This window comes from Vulpes lagopus, chromosome 5, assembly GCF_018345385.1.
Source record: "Vulpes lagopus strain Blue_001 chromosome 5, ASM1834538v1, whole genome shotgun sequence".
Taxonomy (NCBI): domain Eukaryota; kingdom Metazoa; phylum Chordata; class Mammalia; order Carnivora; family Canidae; genus Vulpes; species Vulpes lagopus.
In genome coordinates this window covers 99,690,476-99,713,014 of record NC_054828.1, presented here as the reverse complement: position 1 = coordinate 99,713,014, position 22,539 = coordinate 99,690,476, and the positions used below count along the sequence as shown (strand labels likewise).

The following is a 22,539-nucleotide window of genomic DNA, read 5'->3' as shown; positions in this document are numbered from 1 at the left end:
AGGAGAACTGCAGAATTAGAATAGATGTTTAAGCAATACAATGTGACATTTTAATTAGTAAACTGCATGTGGGCTCAATTCTTCTAAACTTTATTTAATGTGAGATGTTTATGTATTTTCACATTTTGATAAAATGTGGATGGATACTCCAAAAGTAAGGATGCCTGGTGTCTTCATTGTTTGTTTGGTATGGGCTTTAGAGATTGAAATGATTGCTTGATTCCAGATGTCTTACCTTTGACTTATAGCTTAGTTTTGTTAGCTTTTCAGAATCTTGTTTTAGAGTAGTTAAATGGTTTTCTTTTAGACTAAAACCAAGAAAACATTATAATCTACCTTTATTGTAAGCTATTTATTTTTCTTGATTTAGTTTTATGCTCTTTAGCATGATGACAGTAACCTCATTGTCTTCTTTAAGATCTGTGAATTTATTTACCATGATGAAATCTTACATAGTGTCTGAAGTTTTATAGTTTCATTATCATGACACTGGCTTTATTGCTTTATGCAAAGTAGAAGGAATTAAGTTTACCTAAATATTTTCTGTCATTTTTTTTTTTCAGGACACCTTTTTCTACTCACTGGTCTATGACCCTTCAGTGAAAACACTGTTAGCTGACAAAGGTGAAATTAGAGTGGGGCCTAGATACCAAGCAGACATTCCAGAGATGCTCTTAGAAGGTATGTTTCCCTTTGGGTTTCAAGTCCTATGAAAACAAATGTCTTGAAACTCAAATATTCTTTTCCTCATATGGGAGAAACAACTATTAGGCTGAAGTTTAAAAGTTCTAAGTTCTTCTACTTATAGAAATACAACAAATAGTGTCACCTGGGTGGCTCAGTCAGTTAGGCATCTGCCTTTGGCTTAGGTCATGGTCCTGGTATCCTGGGGTGGAGCCCCACATCAGGCTCCCTGCTCAGTGGGGAGTCTGCTTCTCCCTTTCCCTCTGCCTGGCGCAACGCCTGCTTGTGCTCTCTAATGCTTTCTCTCTCAAATAAATGAATAGATAAAATCTTTTAAAAAGTAAAAGGAAATATAATAAATAGCAAGAGAAAATAATTTGAGGTGTTATTTTTTATTTTACATTTTTATGAGTTTTCTGGCTATGTTTTCCTTTAATTTAGTTTTACGTAGGCTTCATGCCCAGTGTCTAGCCCAATATGGGCCTTGAACTCACAACCCTGAGATCAAGAGTCAGATACTTAACTGGCTGAGCCACCTTGGTGCCCCTTGTTTTCCTTTTATTTATTTATTATTTTTTTAAATTTTTATTTATTTATGATAGTCACAGAGAGAGAGAGAGGCAGAGACACAGGCGGAGGGAGAAGCAGGCTCCATCCACCGGGAGCCCGATATGGGACTCGATCCCGGGTCTCCAGGATCGCGCCCTGGGCCAAAGGCAGCGCCAAACCGCTGCGCCACCCAGGGATCCCTCCTTGTTTTCCTTTTAAATGCAACTTTAAGAATGATTGTATTGCTGAACTTGTGTCTTAAATGTGGCACATACAATGCCTTGAGGTCCTGAATACCCCTAAGTCATCTATCTGAGATGGCCTAGAATCTAGTGATTTGGGCTAATCTGGGTAGTTTATGTACTGAAGAGATTCAGCGCTTCTTATTTTAAAACAGTTTCTTAGCAGGACGTAATTTTTCTTTCTACTGTTATAGCTGTACACCCAAAACCTTTATTTTCTGGTTTTAAAAAGTAAAACATTAACAATAAAAAAATAATGCATAGCAATGTATGATGTAGGAAACTAACACCATCCCCTTTCCTTCATTCCAAACCCATATTTAATTACTGTTGTTGTTTTGGGCATGTTGATTTCTTTCACACTGGTTTATCCTCCACCTGGAACAGTCTACATGCGCCATGTTGCACATGTTCTTCTGCACCTGCCCTTCTCAGTTAACAGTGTATCTTTATTTACCATCTTAGCACATGACTAGGGAGATTTTTATTCTTTTCAGTGACTGTGCAGTTCTTAAACATTTGTGCAGATATACTATATAATTCTTCTAGGCCCCTATTGATAGATTTTTAGGCGTTTACATTTTTCAATGCTACAAATTGATACTGCTTGAAAAGTTATACATAACTTTGTGCTGCATAAATATTTTTTTCAAGCATAATTTTTTGGAAGTGAAATGGTATATACATTTTACACATTGAAAATGCTCCTTTGCTCTTCAAAAAGGCTGTGTTACTGTACGTATGAAAGAAACAGGTGTTTTCACCAACACTGAATATGAGGGATCTTTTTCACTTTCCATTTTTTATCTACATTTTGATATCTCATTGTCTTAGTGGTTTTTGGTTTCTTTTTTTTTTTTTTTAAGATTTTATTTATTCATGAGAGACACAGGGAGAGAGAGAGAGAGGCAGAGACACAGACAGAAGGAGAAGTAGGCTCCCTGTAGGGAGCCCGATGTGGGACTCGATCCCAGGACTCCAGGATCATGCCCTGGGCCGAAGGCAGGCGCTCAACCGCTGAGCCACCCAGAGGTCCCCTCTTTTTGTTTTGAACTTGAGATTATGTTTGCTCAGTTATCTTTAATGCTCTTTCTTTAAATTTCTTGTGCTTTTTCTACATGGTTATGTATCTTTCTATGTATTGGCAAGAATTCTTTGACTATTAAAGGTAAACACAGAAGTACTTACCCTTTGTCTCTAAGTATTACAAATACCTCCCCAACACAAAATTATTTTCTTAAAAAAATTTTTTTTAAGATTTTATTTATTTGATAGAGAGAGAGTAAGCAGGCACACAAGCAGAGGGAGCAGCAGAGGGAGAAGGAGAAGCAGGCTCTCCCCTGAGCAGGGAGCCCAAAGCGGGGTTCAGTCCCAGAAACCTGGAATTGTGACTTGAGCCAAAGGCAGATGCTTAACTGACTGAGCCACCCCCGAGTCCCTTCGATTAAAAAATGTTTTAATAGCGATTTTAAATTTAAATATGTTTTATTTAATTTTTTGTCATACGGAAATTTAGAATTTATTAGTCTTTTCCTTTAAAGCCTTTATGATTTGCATTAGTCACAGAAAGGGCTCCACTTTTGCTTTTGCCCTCTGATTATTAAAACATATTAATTCTTCCAGGGGCACCTGGCTGGCTCAGTCAGAGGAGCATGTAACTCTTGATCTCAAGAGTTAGGAGTTTAAGCCCCATGTTGGGTGTAGAGATTATTAAAATAAACAAACAAACAAAATATATGAGTTCCTCCATAGGTTTTTCTCTCTCTTTACCTTGCCATATTTCTAAGAAAATGTACACAGAAAATTTAAATCAACAGATACTGAAGATAAATGAGTTTGTGAACTGTAGTATACGTTGGTGTCATTGGTGGCTGTGAATAATGCCAGGCTATAGACATCTTTGTTTTCATGAACTTAAATACCAGGAAAGGGCAGTCAATAAAGATTTAGCTTGAAGGAAAAAAAAAATAAAGATTTAGCTTGAAGAAAAGAACACTGTGTCTGTGCTCCCTGTGTTTGGAAATGATTTTGAACAGACTGGGAGTAGTGGATTAGTTTATTATAAGTTGAGAAATTACATTTATTGGCATTCTTATCTGTACAAATCATCTTATCTTCCAGAAGTAAATTTTATGATTTTAGTTCTTAATGTTTGATGTTAGACTTCTATCACTATACCTAGGAATCCACTAAATGTTTGTTATTTTATTTTTAAAATACTTGATTTTTAAATTTTATAAACATGAATATGAATAATGGGTAATTTTGTACTCTGGATATAACTGGCAAATAAAGGAGAATTGCTGAGTCATAGGGCATGTGTATTTGGGATTTTATACAAAATACCAAATTGTCTTCCAGGTGGTCCTTTACAGATGGGTTTTTTTTTCCCTTGTTTTAATTAATGTATGATTTATATGTAGTATATCCCACCCTTTGTAGCTTGCAGTTCTGTGATTTTGGAACTGGGATATATGTTCCTAGTGAGATAGTTCAGCAAGTCTGTCTGTGCATAGGCCAAAAGCCAGGGAGGTCTCTTGTACCCATGTGTGCCATAGGCGCCCAGCCCAAGTCCTGCATCCCTTAAGCAGCCTTTGTCACTCCTCCGTGAACTCTCTCGTCCCTCTCATCCTTGAACCGTGCAGATTGGTCGTTAGTGTTATCTTTTATGCTATTTTTTATTATTTGACTTCAGAAATTTAAAAATCAGCACCTGAGCTTTTGATTGCATGGTTCTCCTTTGAGCATTGAGCGTAAGCCTTGGTATATAAAAAGCCTGGAGGTTTTTGTATATTGCTCATGTAAGGATACATGCTGAACCAAGTAATGAAATTGGGATGTTTCAATTAACATTGGGCAGAAGAATCAGATCATAGAATCTTATAAGATCCCATTTATATGGGCAGCCCGGGTTGGCTCAGTGGTTTAGCACCACCTTCGGCCTGCATGTGTGGTTCTGGATACCCAGGATCGAGTTCTGCGTCAGACTCCCTGCATGGAATGGAGCGTGCTTCTCCCTTCGCCTGTGTCTGTGCCTCTCTCTCTCTCTATGTCTCTCATGAATAAATAAATAAAATCTTAAATTAAAAAAAAATTCCATTTATCTGAAATTCTATTTAAATATGTATTTACCCATGAAAGGCATAAAAGCTGGTTAAAGTTATATAATTTGGCAATCATATCTACCCAGGTTAGAATTTTTAAAAATGACTTTAGGAAACAAAATGATACATAGAATGCAATAATTTATTCTACAGTTTTTCTCAAAATGGACTTGAAGTTCTTTTGGGTAAGAGGAATGATTCTTTTATATATATATATATATATATATATATATATATATATATCCATACATACATATATATATTTATATATATATATTTATTTTTTATTTTTATTTTTTATTTTTTTAATTTATTTATGATAGTCACACACAGAGAGAGAGAGAGGCAGAGACACAGGCAGAGGGAGAAGCAGGCTCCATGCACTGGGAACCCGATGTGGGATTCGATCCGGGGTCTCCAGGATCGCGCCCTGGGCCAAAGGCAGGCGCCAAACCGCTGCGACACCCAGGGATCCCTATATATCTTTATATATAAAGATTTTTATTTATTCATGAGAGATCCATAGAGGGAGAGAGGCAGAGACATAGGCAGAGGGAGAAGTAGCCTCCCCATGGGGAGCCCAGTGTGGGACTCTATCTGGGGACTCCAGGATGAAGCCAGGAGCTGAAGGCAAACGCTCAACCACTCAACCACTGAGCCATCCAGGCATTCCAGGAGGAATGATTCTTAACAGCTTGTGCCATTTGGAGAATTGTACCAGTTACTTGACAAAGCATACTTTGTATTTAGAAAATTCATTAATGTAATAGATATTTCATAGTTCTTTAACAGGTTTTTTTTTTTTTTTTAAGATTTTATTTATTTATTTGAGAAAGCACAAGCAGGGAGTGGCAGAGGGAGAGGGAGAAGCAGGCCCTCTGCTGAGCAGAGAGGCTGCCGCTGGGGCTCAATTCCAAGACCCTGGGATCATGACCTGAGCCGAAGGCAGATGCTTAACCAACTGAGCCACCCAGGCACCCCATTAACAAGTATTAATAATTATCTTTAACATGTCTGCAGTCCTGGCAGTCTTCTGGGTGAGTGATTTATAAACTTTATTTAAGTAATAGAACTCTGTCTCCTAATGAAACACTACGTGATACACCTTAAATAAAATAAGAAAAGCCAGGTTGTTGTGGTGAGGGAAGAAAAAAGGCCCTACTGGATCTCTTGAGATACCCAGTGAACCTTAGAATTGAGAGAATGACATTCTGAAGGCTACTGTTTCAGTATTCCACTCTTAGGGTCTTGTCTCTCATCCCACAGTATCGCCAGAGAAGTCACACAGTTAGAAGTGCATATGACGAGTCCCTTTGCAACATAGCATACATAACAAAGGGGCTCCACTATATTCTCTTTGCTTCCTCCCATTTATTAGATTTTAAAATTACTTTATTACAAATAATAGGAATTGTGGCAGAAAGTGCAATTATACTGAAAACAAAAAATAGTAGTCCCTCAGATCATCCCTCCTTGCCCACTGTTAAACACGGTTACTAATTTAACATGTTCTCCCTGTTTGTAACATTACTATTATATGAAATTACATTCAGTATTTTGTTGTGTGGTAGATTTGAGTTTATTTATCTCTTATTACATGTTTTATGTTAGGGTAAGTTTCCCCTCATTGTTCTTTAAAATTTTCTGTGTGTGTGTGGCAGGATGGGGAGGTGTCTCATCTCAGAGGTTTTTTTTCTAAGTTTTCATCAATTTGTCAAATTCTTCCTTCCCAGATTTCATTAGAATTCTGATTGAAATTGTATTCATATTTTCTATTACTTTGGGAGGTGATTGGTCATTTTGTAAGATTGACTCTGTTTCTTTGGGTCTATTTAGGTCTGTTTCTGAGGTTTTAATTCTGTCTCACTGGTCTGTTTGTTAATGCTCTAGTAATTTACTTTTTAAATTATACCAACTTTGTAGTGTGTAGTAATATCTGGTGAGGCTAATCCTCCTCTTATTTTTCCAAATGAACTTTATTATTAGCTTTAATCTTCCTTACCATGTTTATTAGAGTTTCGTTAAGTTTTAGGTTAAGTTAGGGAGAATAGACTTTTGATGGTTTTCAAAAGTCTTAATTAGAAACAAGGGATGTCTTTTTCTTTGTTCAAGGCTACTTTTGGGTCTTGTGGTTTTTGTTTTTGTTTTCTTAATATAGATTTAGTCATAGATTTTATACATTTCTTGTTAAGTTTATTTTTAAGTTTATAGTTTGTTAGCTGTAAGTATTCATCTTTAACAAAGAAAAATGCCATATTTTTCATTGTAAATGAAGAAGTCACTTTGAATTCTTATTTCAGCGTAAAGCATTTAGCATATCCAACATGTTACATTTCACTTGTAATCAGGCAACTAACTAGATACAAGATTTTAAGAACACTCTTCTTTTTTATAATTAATATATTTTCAGGGGGAAAGGGTATAGGGTGGCAAAGAGGTACACCAACAGTTAAACCACTCTTGAAAAATGTGGACATCCATCATTAGAAACTCCTATATGTAGCTAGTACCTGTTTGCAGGGAAATTAAATAGTAGAAAATATCATACTCAAGAACAGGTATTTAGGACTTGCTGCAAGTCTAGGTTTACTACCCTTTTGATACTTTTGAGTGGGTACATTTTGACCAGTGGCCAGATTCCAATCTGCACTGGCATGGGATATAGAACTTGAATTAATATCCTGAGTAGGTGGCAGCCTCAGCACCATGCCAGAATATATTACAGGCTTGCTTTGTTTGTGAATGTGTCTTGATGAATTCTAAGACGTTGTTGTGGCATTTGTTTTGCTAGTGAATAAATCTTTTTGTAACTTCAGAATTTTAAAATTCATTTATGGCTACCCACCATCTAACAAACTCGAGATCTGGAAAGATCACTATGTAGTTTGCAAAGGAAGGTAAAAGTTTCTTTGAGATTTTTTTAAATCTTTTATTGAGTTTTTTTTTTTTTTTTTTTTTTGGGTTTGAATAAATACTTGAGAACTTTCTTTGAAAAAGATGTGCTAGTAGGGAGTTTTGAATTATTTCTACACTATTATTTCACTATAATACTGAAATTTTAATAAAAATCTATTTGCATATTAAAATTTGTAACTGCTAAAAAACATTATAACACTAAACTAATAAACTTAAATGACTAGATTTACAGGTTTGAGTAAAGCCTGGCAGTAATCTGTTAAGCTGAGTAACCAGGGGAAAACTAACTCCTCGAAGTTCCCATTTTCTCCTCTTCAATGAGAGTGTTTGTGCACACATCCTATGCTGTGATGATCTGATGAAGTAATTCCTATAAAGCATTTCTCCCCTGACCACCACTGTCTGCTGCTACTAATTAAATAATTCTTGTTGATATTTGGTAATTTCGGGAGGTATCTGTCTTTGAGAATTAAAGAATTAAATTAGGGATGCCTGGGTGGCTCAGTGGTTAAGTGTCTGCCTTTAGCTCAGGTCGTGATCCCAGGGTCCTAGGATCAATTCCTTCATCAGGCTCTCCACAGGGAGCCTGCTTCTCCCTCTGTCTATGTCTCTGCCTCTCTCTGTCTCAAATAAATGAATGAATGAATCTTTAAAAAAAGAGAAGTAAATTAGTATAGTCTCTTCTGCTACAATATGTGCTTTTGAAACTTGAATAAGTTTATATGCAGTTGATAAATAGGGAAGTATCAGTATAGTATAGAAGTAGGGTCAAATTATATGAGACTTTCCTCAGCAATTGGGGAAGCAAGTATTCTTACAGATAAACAGAGTTGAAGAGAAAAAAGATTGAAATTCTATAAGAAGTGCTTTCCTCTAGTGCAAGTAGTGGTTAGTTTAGTGACCTCAAAATCTGTGGCACTTTGGTCAAACTATATGGGGAAGCTTAAGAGTTACAGATGAAGGGAGTTTTGAAGATATTTCCCTCAGTGTTTAAAAATAATAATAACCTAGTCTGTTTCTGTGCTTTTGATTATTTTTGTGCCAGTACAATATTGTTTAATTACTGTTGCTATATATTATAATCCCATCCAGCTTGCTTATTTATTTATTTATCTATTTTATTTATTTATTTATGTTTATTTATTTTAAAGATTTTGTTTATTTATTCATGAGAGACAGAGACGTAGAGACACAGGCAGAGGGAGGAGCAGGCTCCATGCAGGGAGCCCGATGCGGGACTTGACCCCGAGTCTCCAGGATCACACCGTGGGCCAAAGGCGTCGCTAAACCCCTGAGCCACCCGGGCTGCCCTTATTGTGCCTTTCTAGATACACATTTTTTTTATAATTTATTGAGAGATAATTGACATATAACATTGTGTAAGTTTGTGTATAATGTGTTGATTTGATGAATTTATATATTACAGTGTGATTACTGCCATAGCTTAGCTAACACTGCTATCACATCACATAATTACTTCTTTTTTGTTGTGGGAACAATTAAGATCTAGTCTCTTACCATCTTTGAAGTTTATAGTATTGTTGACAGTAAGCACTATGCTGTGCATTGAATCTCCAGGACTTACTTATCTACTAGTTGGAAGTTTGTATCCCTAAACAAAATCTTCTCAATTTCCCCACCCTCCATCCCCTGGTAACCTGGTAACCACCATTCCACTCTTTTTGTTTTTGTTTTTTAAGATTTTATTGATTTTATTTATTTACTCCTGAGAGACACAGAGAGAGAGGCCTAGAGACACAGGCAGAGAGAGAAGCAGGCTCCATGCAGGGAGCCCGATGTGGGACTCCATCCTGGGTCTCCAAAATCACGCCCTGGATTGAAGGCAGCGCTAAACTGCTGAACCACCCGGGCTGTCCTCCACTCTGTTTTTATGAGTTTTGTGTTTTTAGATCTCACATATAAATGACCTATATTATTTGTCTCTTGTAACTCATTATTCCTTTGATTCATAACTTAAGAAATTGGCCAGAACTTTCAGAACAATATTAAATAAAAATAGTGACAAATGGCATCCTTGTGAGTTTCTGAATTTAATATAAAAAAGTATAGTACTCTGATGATTGGTACAAAGAAAATGAATTGTGTTTAGAACAAGGGATATTTCCAGTTATCTAGGAAAGGTCCTATAGGATGAGTGCTATACAGCTTTAGTTCTTCAGTCTTTGAATAGCCTTATGTGCCTTTAGGTGGTCATACTGAGGAAGTATTTTGTCCATTTTTCTTTCTCTTTTCTTTTCTTCTTTCTTTTTTCTTTTTTTCTTTTTTCTTTCTTCTTTCTTCTTCCTTTCCTTTCTTTTCCTTTCTTTTCCTTTCTTTTCTTTTCTTTTCCTTTCTTTTCCTTTCCTTTCCTTTCCTTTCCTTTCCTTTCCTTTCCTTTCCTTTCCTTTCCTTTCCTTTCCTTTCCTTTCCTTTCCTTTCCTTTCCTTTCCTTCCTTTCTCTCCTGTTCCTATTTTCTTTCTTTCTTGTCCATAATTTCTAGAAATCTTAAAATACAGCTGGAGGTTTAGGGCTATCACATTTTAAATCATTACTGAATCTACATTTTTTTCAAAATTATGAAGAACTTATAAAGCAAAAATAAGGAACTGTAGACACTCATGTAATTAGTTGGTAAATACTATTTTAAGGATTCAGAGATTCAAAACAAACAAACAAAAAGGATTCAGGGATTCATGGGCTGGTGTGGGACTAGATTGGAATTGCTCAGATGATTATCATAAATGGAGGAGGGAAGTGAGATTATTGTGTTGACTAGAATGAACATGATCAGATCATGAAGTTAATCTTGGTCTTGTCTCTAGCTCATACCACAGATACTAAGGCCATTCCAAAGATTACTGCTAGTTTAGCTGAGAATTTAGTTTTATGGATTCTTAACAGGTTTGGTTTTTTTTTCTTTTTGATTCTCAACAGGTTTATTAAAAGAGTTTCTTAAAAGTTTTTGCCCTGTGAAGAAGTGATCATACTGTGATAAAAGTGTAATTATATGGGGAATTCTCATTAGTGAGAGTGATATAGAACATTTCTGTATTTATTCTTTTGTTGTTGCTGCTGCTGTTTTTGTTCTCATCCAATGGTATTATCTGCACCTTAGGTATCAGTATGAATGCATCCAAGAATATTTTGTTATTGTTTGCAGCAAATTTATTTAGAATTCTTATATTGAATTCTCTTTCTGTTGTATGTAGCAGAATATATGGATGGGACTGAAATGTATCAACCTAACTAACTTGAATTTGAAAAGTAAATGTCAGTTTTAACCATTTTGGAGTATATAGTGTAACAGGGGCTTAGTACTGAATAGTATCATCATTTAATCATCTTGTGTTATTTAAAAATATAGATTTCAAATGTTGATTTCATTTTATCATTATCTTTTTTTATCTTTATCTGACGTTTTATTATTCGAAGATTACAGGGAAGATAGGTGTGTCATTCTACTTTCTCAAGTTTCATGCCTTTTGCGAATTTCTTGGTTTTTAACTGAGCTAATGTTGAATGTCTTGGCTTAGACTACTGAAACTTGTAATCACAAACAATGAAAAATGAAATCCTTTCAAACATGGGATCTTTTTGGCCTAGTACTGGCTCTGTTCTACTTGTGCTTCTTTATGTTGGGGGTGGAGATTGGCTCTGTGGTTACCTGCCTTTGAACAGGGGGCATGACTTAGGAGACTGCCCCTCCTCCCCCGTGCCCTTTCTCCTATTGAGCTGCTGATACCTGGTTGCTCTTTTTAAAAGATTTTTTATTTATTTATTCATGACACAGAGCGAGACAGAGAGACAAAGAAAGACAGGCAGAGGGAGAAGCAGGCTCCACACAGAGAGCCCAACGTGGAACTCGATCCCTGGTCTCCAGGATCACACCCCGGGGTGAAGGCAGCATTAAACCGCTGGGCCACCGCGGCTGCCCCCTGGTTGCTCTTTTACCAGGACTGAACACAAAAGAAGTTCATAGCCAGGGTTTGTCTGTCGCCAGGAATGTTTAGATTTAGAGTTGTCAGTCAGTGCAAAGCACTCTGCCTCATGTTATAGATACAGTGATCAAAAGTAAAACAAAGCCAAACCCAGCCCCCAGCCTAATAAGAAATCCATAGCTATAAATCAGACTCCCAGTTGCCTCCCAAGTCTCTTTTCCTTCACTGACCTTTCTCTGAGTCCCACCTGACGGTTGTCTCTCCTTGTGAGAGATTTCTAAAACAAAGCATCCCACATTATTGTCAGTCTTCCCCTCCACCCTCACCTCTGCTAGCATCCCTGCTTTCTGTTAGTGCCCCACTGCCAGTATAGTTGTCAAGACTTGAAATCTCCCCACTACATCAGTCTTTCTTTGCTCTGTGCCGCCACTGTCAGTACATGTTTTGTCTTCATCAGGTAGCTCTCTAAAGCATTGCTAAATGTGAAGTATGAAGTTTGGTTCTGGTCTCGTCGCTCTCCTACGACGAAAAGGCTCGTGCTTCTCATTATCTTGAAATAACATCTGCGTAGAATCTTCACTAATATGTTTGTAACCTTCTTTTCTTACTTCTCTCTTCTCATTCCTCTTAATGTGCTCCTGACAAAATGAGCTGATTTTCTATCACATTTTAAAGCCACATGACGTTGTTCACATTCTCATTTCTTATTTTTTTTTTTAAGATTTTATTTATTCATGAGAGACAGAAAGAGAGAGCCAGAGACACAGGCAGAGGGAGAAGCAGGCTCCCCACAAGGAACCCAGTGTGGGACTCGATCCCGGAGCTCGGGATCAGGCCCTGAGCCAAAGGCAGACGTTCAGCTGCTGAGCCACCCAGGCGTCCCGACATTCTCATTTGTTACGTTAAGTCCTTCTCCTTGCTGGTGCACTCAGACCCATCAATTGTTGTGGGGTTTTTTTGTTTGTTTTGTTTTTTAAAAGATTTTTTTATTTATTGAGAGAGAGAAAGCGTGAGCAGGGGGAGGAGCAGAGGGAGAGAATATCCAAGCAGACTTCTGCTGAGTGTGGAGTCTAATGCAGGGCTCAACTTATGACCCTGAGATCATGACCTCAGCTGAAACCAAGAGTTGGACACTTACCAACTGAGCCACCCAGGCATCCCTCAGACCCTTCAGTTCTTAGCAGAAATGCCACCCCCTTCATGACATTCTCTAACTAGTCTGAAGTGATTTCTCTAATCCTCAGAATCTTATAGCTTCCTTCCTTCCTTCCTTCCTTCCTTCCTTCCTTCCTTCCTTCCTTCCTTCCTTCCTTCCTTCCTTCCTTTCTTCCAGAGAGGGAACAGAGAGGGGCAGAGGGAGAGAGTCTCAAGCAGACTTCCTGCGGAGTGGGGAGCCAGACTTGGGGCTCCATCTCATGACCCTGAGATCATGACCTGAGCTGAAATCGAGTCAGACACTTAACTGACCAAGCCACCCAGGCACCTCACTTACAGCCAGTTCTGTATGTCCTTTATGACATCTGTTTCTTTCTGTTTGTATCTTAGTTACTTATGCGTTAGTTTTACCACAGTGAAAGTGTCTTGTGGCAAGAGTGCTTTCTTTTTTGTCTGTATATCCCTCAGCATGAGACTTCATGGTTCACACTTGTAGGGTACTCAGGAAATACAGTTTACTGACTAAATGAAGATCTCATATACTTTGTATTATTACCAGTGTTCACTTTACAAAATGTTGTCCATCTGCTCTCTGAAAGAATGTACAGAGCCATTAACATTTACCTTACATTGTGAATGCTGTGTCAAACATGTGATAGTTTCCTTGTTAAGTAACAAGACTCCATTTCCTTTGTTCTCCGACAGGAGAGTCAGATGAGAGGGAACAGTCCAAATTGGAAGTTAAAGTTTGGGATCCAAATAGCCCACTTACAGATCGACAGATTGACCAGTTTTTAGTTGTAGCACGGTAAGTATAGCACTATTGAGTTAAGAAGTATCTTTTCTTTTTAGAAAAGAATTTGTAAATGTATATATTCTACTTTTCCCATTGGTTGTGTTCTTTTTCTAGTTATGTAAGAAGACCTAAATATGTATCCCATCCTTTCCTAAATATGATTAATCATTAGTTTTTGTTTGAAAATAGATTTATTGCTTTACTGATTAAGATAAGTAATAAATGCTTCTTGTAAAAATTTAAGCACTAAGGAACAATATGAAGATGAAATTCAACATCTGAAATCCCAGATCTTTAATTAAAGCAGCTATCTCTTTTACTCTAGATAGGGATGATTCCGGTGTCAATAATAATAATATGCATCTCAAATTCCTTTTAAAGCACCTGCATATGAGTAGGGCTTATTGCTAAGCATATGGCTTTCCTTTGAGAGCTTTCAGCCTGGCTGCCTGACTGGCTTGCCCACCCCCCTTTAAGAAAATGAATGGAACAAAAACTTATTTTTATTTTTCAATTATAAAGGTAAATAATGCTCATGGAGGAATTACTGCAAAGCGGAAAGTGAAATTATCATAGTAATGTAAATAGTGAGAAATTGCAACAAAACTAAGAGTACACCAGCAAGCAACTGATTAAGTGAAATGAAGCATATTCAGTAATGGAATATTACTTTACAACAATGAAAATGAATGAATTAGAGGGATATATAACAGATAAATCTCAAAAACAATGTTAAATGAGGATACACACAGTATGATCACATATGAAAAGTTTTACAATGTATAAACAATGTCTTATTTCATTAATGGGCATATAAGTCATATAAGTACATATGCATATTATATGTATTATGAGTTCTGGGAATGTGTATAGGAGGCTCTAAAATTTCTAATATTTCCTTAAAGAATGAACCAAACATGGTATAAAATATTAGAATCAGGTAGATATAGACATGATTAGAGGGTCATCATTATGTTCTCTAATTTTCTGTTGAAATGTTATTGTAACACAAAGGAAAAAAGGGTCTCTGCCCACCTTTAGCACTGTTCATAGTGCCTGTCTCCAAAGAAATCACATCATGTTGGTGGCTAGGGTTCAGACTCTAGCACCCACGCAGCCACTGGTGATCAGATGGAGACCTGAAGTACATTGTTGGGGAAGCCAGTCAGTGGATAGATAGATGAGACTGAATATTTGGGAATGGAAATCAATCATTGGTGTAATCACTGGCCTAGAGACTCCAGACAGGTTACTCAGATCTGGGCCATTATAGACATTGCAGTTTCAAATTTGATTTCCACTGTTTTTTCCTTTTCCTGATTGCCAAGGGCCATACATTTCCATTTTCCTTGAAGCCAGCATGAGAGACACCAAAGAGGTGCACCTGGTACCTTTAAAAAAATTTTTTTTTAAAGATTTTATTTATTCATGAGAGACACAGGTAGAGGGAGAAGCAGGCTCACTGCGGGGAGCCTGATGTGGGACTCGATCCCAGGACTCCAGGATCACGACCTGAGCCAAGGTCAGACACTCAACCACTGAGCCACCCAGGCATCCCTCAATTTTTGTTTTAAAAAAGACCTTCTAAATACTAATTAAGACCATAATCAAATATGATTGCACATCCCACCAGAATCGTTAAATTTTAAAAGATAGTGCATTAGTAAAGAGGTGGAGCAGCTAACACTCTACTCATTGTGCTGGTGGAAGTATAAGTTGGTATAGCTGCTTTGCAATCATCCGACATACATATCCTTTACGTTTCATTCCTGAATGTATACTGAGCAGATATGCATACTTAACACCTGTGCACCAAAAGGTATAGATGGCATTAATGACACTACCCAGAGTAGCCCCAAACTGGAACACAGACTTCCATCAACAACAGAGTGGAGTGGGGATGGGGTATCATACAAAGAAATGCTCCATAGCAAGGAAAATGAACACAGCTATAACCAATAGCATGGGTGAGTCCACAAACACAATTTTGAACAGAAGAAGCTGGATGTAGAACTTTTATTATCTCAAATGAGCAAAACTAACCCACGGTGTTGGAATTGATTATGGTGGTTCTCTTTTGGGAAGAGGAAGAGAGAACAGATTGGAAAGGAGCACGATGAGTCTTCTGGGATGCTGCTGTGTTCTATTTCTTGTCCTGGGTGTTAGTGACATGGAAGGATTCACTTTGCTATTACTGCAGAGCTGTACAGTGTGTGCTTTTATGCACATGTGTTATATGTTAATTGGGGCATTTAAAAATTTCTTCAGCTAACATGCTTAAAATACAGCAAGGAGAAGGGAATAAAATAAAACAAACAGCAAGTCTTATGTTCATTTCATGCTTTATCTGTGGGTAGGCATTCTAAATCATTAAGTGAAAAAAAGTTGTAATTGTTTTCTCTCTTTTTTTTTTTTTTTTTTTTTAATAGAAATCCATTATATCTTGAGCCCTCATAGGAAGAGGTCGGTACAATTGATGATACTTCATTTTAAGGAAAAATGTTACTGGGATTTCACAATTTGAGCTTAAAAAGTTTTCAGAACTTGCTTTGCAGTAATTGTCAAACTCTGCAGCTCATTTACTTCTCATTTTTTGAGCACAGTTGAATAGGAAATTGTTTACTCCATGGTATTTTAGAGTAGATCTGTCCCTTGTGTCCCTTTGTGGCACACAAATCACTGTTTCTGAATATCCTTATAATGACCCATATATAGTAAAATGTCTTGTCATATGCTTAAATCTTAGAGAAAATACTTTTTATTTGATATTTGATTCTTAAACATCCAAGAACTTGTTTGACTTTTTTTTCTTCTCCATTTCCTTTATTTTTTTCTCCATAGCACATATCCACCTGACAGCTATCTTTTTTAATTACCTGTATAAATTTACCTGTCTTCCCCTGTAAAGAAAATGAGCCCCAAAACGAGCCCCAACTGTAAAAACATGGAAAATAATTCCCTACAGCCTATTTAGAGGATTACCTCTTGGAGGCTGATGTACTTAGGGATGACAAATTTCTGAGACTGCTAGATGCAGGCAGAGTTTGATTTCATCAGTGTACCGTCACTATCTCTAAAGTACCCAAGGCAGATTGCCTAGTGCAGTCCACTCCAGGAGATCCTTCCTGAATGACCACATCAAGAGCAAGAAGGAAATGAGTCCTGCCTGCCCCAGAAAGGAACTGTAGCGGAGAGACGAGTGTAGAGCACTGATCTTTTACAGGAAGAAACTGGGACATCTCGCCCAAAGCCCCATGTTCATTGGAGACAAGGTTGAGACTCACATTCAGACCTCAGCTTCCGGCACCTGCATCCTCACCACCGACTTTTACAATTTTTATGCGCTACCAAAATGCGTGGTATTTTTTTTTTAAATATAAAAAAATAACAGAGCCTTAATTTTTCCTCTTTGTTTTTGTGTATTATTTAGTGCTGTTGGGACATTCGCTCGAGCCCTTGATTGCAGCAGTTCTGTGAGGCAGCCGAGTTTGCATATGAGCGCAGCTGCGGCGTCTCGAGACATCACCCTGGTAAGATGCTTTTTGAAGTTTAAGTGTTATTATTTCCTTTGCTACTGTAATTTTAAAGCCAGTGTAGCATGCTATAGATGAGAGAGCTTTCTGTGAAAGAGCTTTCTGGCTTTTAGCCCTGCTGACTGCTGGGTTGATTTGGCTCACCTGATTGGTTAACTGGGGTTAAGGTATCCCATTTCTAAGTCCCCTCTTGTGTTTGTGAGCTGAGACAAAATAAGAATGACTGTTGATGGAATAGGTATGAAACAGTAAAAGGATATTCTGGGGAAAACAGTTTAACATTCTGACCAATCTTCTTTTCACTCGTGTGCTTTTTTCTTGTAGTCTATCTATGTACCTAAATTGTTGTACATCGTATATAATGCTTTATAGATTTTTTTCAGTGGACTTGACCACCTCTCAAAACTATTTTTGACACAGAATGAGAGAGAGAGAGAGAGAGAGAGAGAGCGCACAAGCAGGCAGAGTGGCAGGCAGAGGGTGGGGTAGGAGAAGCAGACTCCCCGCGCGCTTAACAGGGAGACGGATGCAGGGTTCAATCCCAAGACTCCTAACCAACTGAGCCACCCAGGCGCCCCAAAAGAGGTTCTGTTTTTGTGCATTATTTCATTACATTATGGTTGCTTCTTCTTAGACTGTTTCTTTTTTTCCTTTCATCATCAAATGAAACTTTCCATTTCAGTTGATACCGCTGATGCCCGCTATGGCCAGGCATTGAACTTGGCACTTGGCTTCTTTCTCTACACCCTCCAGCAAAGTAGACTTGGAGGTTTTTGCTGATAGAAGTGACTCTGTATTTGACGACCACAGCCCGTTGAGACAAGCATAGTCTGAGAAAACTGAGATTTGGCGAGGTTAAATTATTTGACCAATATCTATTACATGTAATAACCGTTTCCTTTTTTTCCCCTCCGTAATACCATGTCTCTTTACAACCAGTTTATTAATGTAGATCTTGCCTCTGGAGTTCCCTGAGACCATTTGTTTGTTTATTTATTTATTTAGATTTTATTTATTTATTCATGAGAGACAGAAAGAGGCAGAGACACAGGCAGAGGGAGAAGCAGGCTCCATGTAGGGAGCCCGATGTGGGACTCGATCCTGGGTGTCCAGGATCATGCCCTGGGCCGAAGGTGGCACTAAACCGCTGAGCCACCCAGGCTGCCCAAGACTGTTTATTTGATGCTAGTTACAGCATCACTCATGACACTACATTATCTATCCTGCCTCTTTTGAATACCAGTTTCTGATTATTTTCTTTAAATCATCACTGTGCACTGCTGTTGATGACTGCAAATGCAAATCTTGCCCAGAATATGCAGAAAAATGTGAGCAATAATTTGTTTTCTGTTCTGTTAAATGTATCTTTCAGAGTTTTATAGTATAAACTTAAATACATCTTCCAATCATGTCTTCCTTTAAATTTTTCAGGACATAATCATTACCAAACAAAATGCACCAAAAGTCCTAAAAATGTCTCCCCTCAAAATGTATCCAAAATCTGACCATTCCTCTCTGTCTCAAGTTCTTCAAATGTTAACCCAGACCCTCTCACTTAGGGTACTGGCAGGTTTTCCCAAGTCTCCTCCTAAAAGTTTCAATTTTCTTTTCTCTTTTTATTTAAAGATTTTACTTATTTATTCATGAGAGACACAGAGAGACTAGCACAGGCAGAGGGAGAAGCAGGCTCCACGCAGGGAGCCCAATGTGGGACTCGATCCTGGGACTCCAGGATCACGCCCTGGGCTGAAGGCAGGCACTAAACCACTGAGCCACCCAGGGATCCCATCAATTTTGTTTTCTGATGGAATGGAATACAGTGATAGGTTTTATGACTTTCTGGTTATATTCCAATTTGAAATGCTTTCCACAAAATGCCACAATAATATAAAAACCACAATAATATAAAAACTCACACTGGAATGTACATCACATTTGTTTCTTACAAGACTTTCTTTCTTATGCTATAGGTGATGGTGAAAGCATTAATACTCTGTAGCCATTATGGAGCATCTTTCTTTATGCATTCTCAGAGACTAGATTGTTGTTTATAGAAGCAAGTTTTGTTCTCTCCATTGGTACATTAATATTTTATATAAAAGTTTAGGGGTCTTACAATAGGTTTATATTTTGTTTTTTAGAGTACATTACTGAAGGAGCGCGAGTACAAGTTGCATGTTTGTAAAATAACCCTCAAAATCCTGTCAGTAGATTATCTGAACCAAAACTATATGGAATCTAATCAACACTTGTATTTTTCTCCTGTTCAAGGAGATTTTTTTCTCAATTCTAAAATCAATGTTATGCTTTTTTGAAAAATTTCAAAATTTAGTACAGCAGCAGCCAAACAAACAAACAAACAAACAAACAAAGCTTTGTTCTCCTCACCCAGAGTAGAATATTCTTACCATTTTGTAATAATTCCTTTCAGCTACTCTTTGTGCATTATAAACAATAATACCAGCAAATTACAGAATAGTACAGAAGATAATGTAATAAAATTCCACATAATGCCACCTAAACAAATGTTAGTATTTTAGTTCTTTGGACTAAAGAAAATTTCAACCATTATAATACTGAGTCTCTAATAGTCTCTCCCTAGTTCTCTTCTGTACCCCCCCTTTGTACCTTTGATGCCTGTCACCCCTGCCTCCTGTCAAGAGGCAGCCACTATAACAGATCTGCTATTTATCTAGTCTGTTTTTCTAGTTTCACTGTGTATTTGTGTGTCTGAAAACAGCATAAAGATTGTTTTGCATGTGTTTCAATTTACTCTGTGACATTTTGCTCTTTGCCTGTTACTGACATCTAGCTATTTCAATAAACACATACCCACTTCACTCATTTTAACCACTGGGTAGTATTTGTAGTACTCCTTCATGGAATGTAACACCACATTATTTATGTACAATGAACATCTGGAGTGCTTTAAAAACATTTTTCATTTGCTACTACCCATAATGCTTCATTGAAAATTCCAACACATTTCCTTTATGAGCATGTATGTGAGCTTTCAGCCATAACAAGAATTGGAATAGTTATTCATAGTGATTCATAGGGCAGTGCTCACTTTAAATTTGACCAAATGCAACCAAGCTATTCTACAGTCTGAGGTATAAATTTATAATCCCACAAGCAGTCAATGAGTATTTTCCTTTCTCATCCATTTTTTTTTTTAAGATTTTATTTATTTATTCATGAGAGACAGACAGAGAGAGAGAGAGAGAGAATGGCAGAGACACAGGCAGAGGGAGAAGCAGGCTCCATGCAGGGAGCCTGATGTGGGACTCGATCCAGGGATTCCAGGATCACGCCCTGAGCCAAAGGCAGGCACCCAACCGCTGAGCCACCCAGGCGTCCCTCTCATCCATTTTCTTATATTGTCTTCAACATTGTGTTTTTTCATACTAAAATTTTTACTAGCCTGATGCTTATCTAATTTTATTTTATTATTTTTTTAATGATTTTATTTATTTATTCATGAGAGACACACAGAGAGAGAGAGAGAGAGAGAAGCAGAGACACAGGCAGAGGGAGAAGCAGGCTCCCTGCAGAGAGCCCAACGTGGGACTCGATCCCGGGACTCCAGGATCACGTCCTGGGCTGAAGGCGGTGCTAAACCGCTGAGCCACCCAGGCTGCCCTCTAATTTTATTTTAATTTGTGTTTCTTAATAAGATTAAGCAAGTTTTCTTATGTTTTTTGGCTCTGCAGGGTTTTTCTTCTTTGTATTTTACTTTTATTTTTAAAAAATATTTTGTTTATTTATTTGAGAGAAAGAGACACCAGGGTCAGGGACAGAGGGAGAGGGAGAAGCAGACTCCCTGCTGATCAGGGAGCCCGATGTAGGGGCTCAATCCCAGGACCTTGAGATTATGACCTGAGCCGAAGGCAGACACTTAACTGATGAGGTACCCAGCCGCCCCTCTTCTTTGTATTTTAGATTCATATCCTTTGTTCATTCTTCACTTGCATTATTTTATTTTATTTTCTAATAGTTTTAAAATGTTATTCATATTCAAGACTATAAATATATCTGGAGTTTATTTTTTGAAAGTAGAGTGAGGTATGGGAGTCTAATGTGTTTTTCTCCCCCTATGGAAAATAAACATCCCAACACCTTTTATTGAATTGGTTGTTTCCTCATGATTTTGTAATGCTTCCTCTCTTATTTCAGAGTTTTAGATATGCTCAGGTCTGCCTCTGGATGTGACCTATTCTCTTCTGTCTTGTTGATCTGTCTGTCCCTGCACAAGCACTACCTTATTTTAAAAAAGGGGGGGGGGCTTATAAATCCCACATGAACTTTCTTGTTAGGACATAGTGGAAGTCGTTTAAATTGGAGTTTAGTACTTTGCCTACTCCACCATGTTTTCCTTAACAGTATAAAATGAACACCTTTTCATATCATTATAAAAATCTGGAAAGGATTTTTTGTTTTGTTTTGTTTTAAATATTGTGTGATCGTACCTATAGATAAACTTGTTACTTGTATAGCCAGTCTCTTGTGGTTTAACTCTGAGATACTGCTTCCCAGATTATAACTGGGGATGCTTTCCCTGTTGTAGTACAGCAGATTCCCTTTACCCTGTCTGAGGAGTGAGAGGGGCAAGCCTGTTCAAGATATAGTACAGAGCTCTGTGACAGTTGGGACTGATTTTCTTGGAGATAGGTGTGAACAGGTAAAGAGCAGGTATGTAGGTTTTTGGTTCCCGCTATAGCAACTCTCTGCTTCCCACTGGTGGTGACTGGTGGGACAGCGGGAGAGTTTCTTTTGGAAGAAGGCAGAGTTTTTTGGGTTCAGTATTTGTTTTGTATCAGTAAAGGCCGTTTATTAAAAAATCATTTTAAAGAGAACACAGTCTATGTACCTGAATTAGTTAAAACATCATTTTGTGTGTATCTTTTGCAGTACTTGCTTGTATACTCATTCTAGGCAGGGTTTTCACACCCTCCAGTGTTTTCATTTCTCATGTTTTGTTTCCTTTGGTATTTAGCAGTTGGGAAGCCACTTTGGTATTCTCTCTATTATCTTAAATCATTTACTACTCTAATTGTTACTTTTTGAAGCAGAAGTGTACTCAGAGGCTCAGAAAATTGCATTTTGTTGTTTGTAAGGTTGGTTTCAGAGACAGGATTTGATCTGTTCTTGACTCCAACTAAAGAATTCTCTCCCAGATTGCCTCTTCTCTCTTACTCTGGTTAAAATGACTTGGTTTAAAAAATCTTTGTTGTTGTCTGTCTTGGATTAGGCAGCACAGAAGATCTGTTCTTTTGTCTGCAACATTGAAATGCTTTGGTTTCATGCTCAGACTACTCTAAGATTCAGCTTTCTTTCTTGTTTTTTTTTTTTTTTTTTTTTTTAAGATTTTATTTACTTATTCATGAGAGACGTAGAGAAAGAGTGAGGCAGAGACACAAGCAGAGGGAGAAGCAGGCTCCATGCAGGGAGTCCCAGTGCTGGACCCGATCCCAGGACTCCAGGATCATGCCCTGAGCCAAAGGCAGGCGCCAAACCCCTGAGCCACCCAGGGATCCCCTGTACTTGGACCTTTCTATATATTGTTCTTGTGTTGAGATTATTTTCAGTGTCATAAAATTGACATCTTTCAGAAGTCACAA

General features: G+C 37.7%; 1 protein-coding gene across 6 annotated transcripts in view; it reads left to right on the top strand.

The window, feature by feature from the left end:
• Positions 1-22,539, top strand: part of MTA3 (metastasis associated 1 family member 3) — a 242,346-nt gene that overhangs the window by 129,059 nt on the left and 90,748 nt on the right. For all 6 annotated transcript variants that reach the window (XR_005987860.1, XR_005987861.1, XM_041755540.1 and 3 more), the window contains exons 6-8: positions 564-681; positions 13,295-13,397; positions 16,816-16,915. Coding sequence is in view for 4 of the 6 variants with exons in the window: in XM_041755540.1 (XP_041611474.1) it covers positions 564-681; positions 13,295-13,397; positions 16,816-16,915 (321 nt within the window). In the remaining 2 variants the exon portion in view is untranslated. The remainder of the gene's footprint in view (positions 1-563; positions 682-13,294; positions 13,398-16,815; positions 16,916-22,539) is intronic.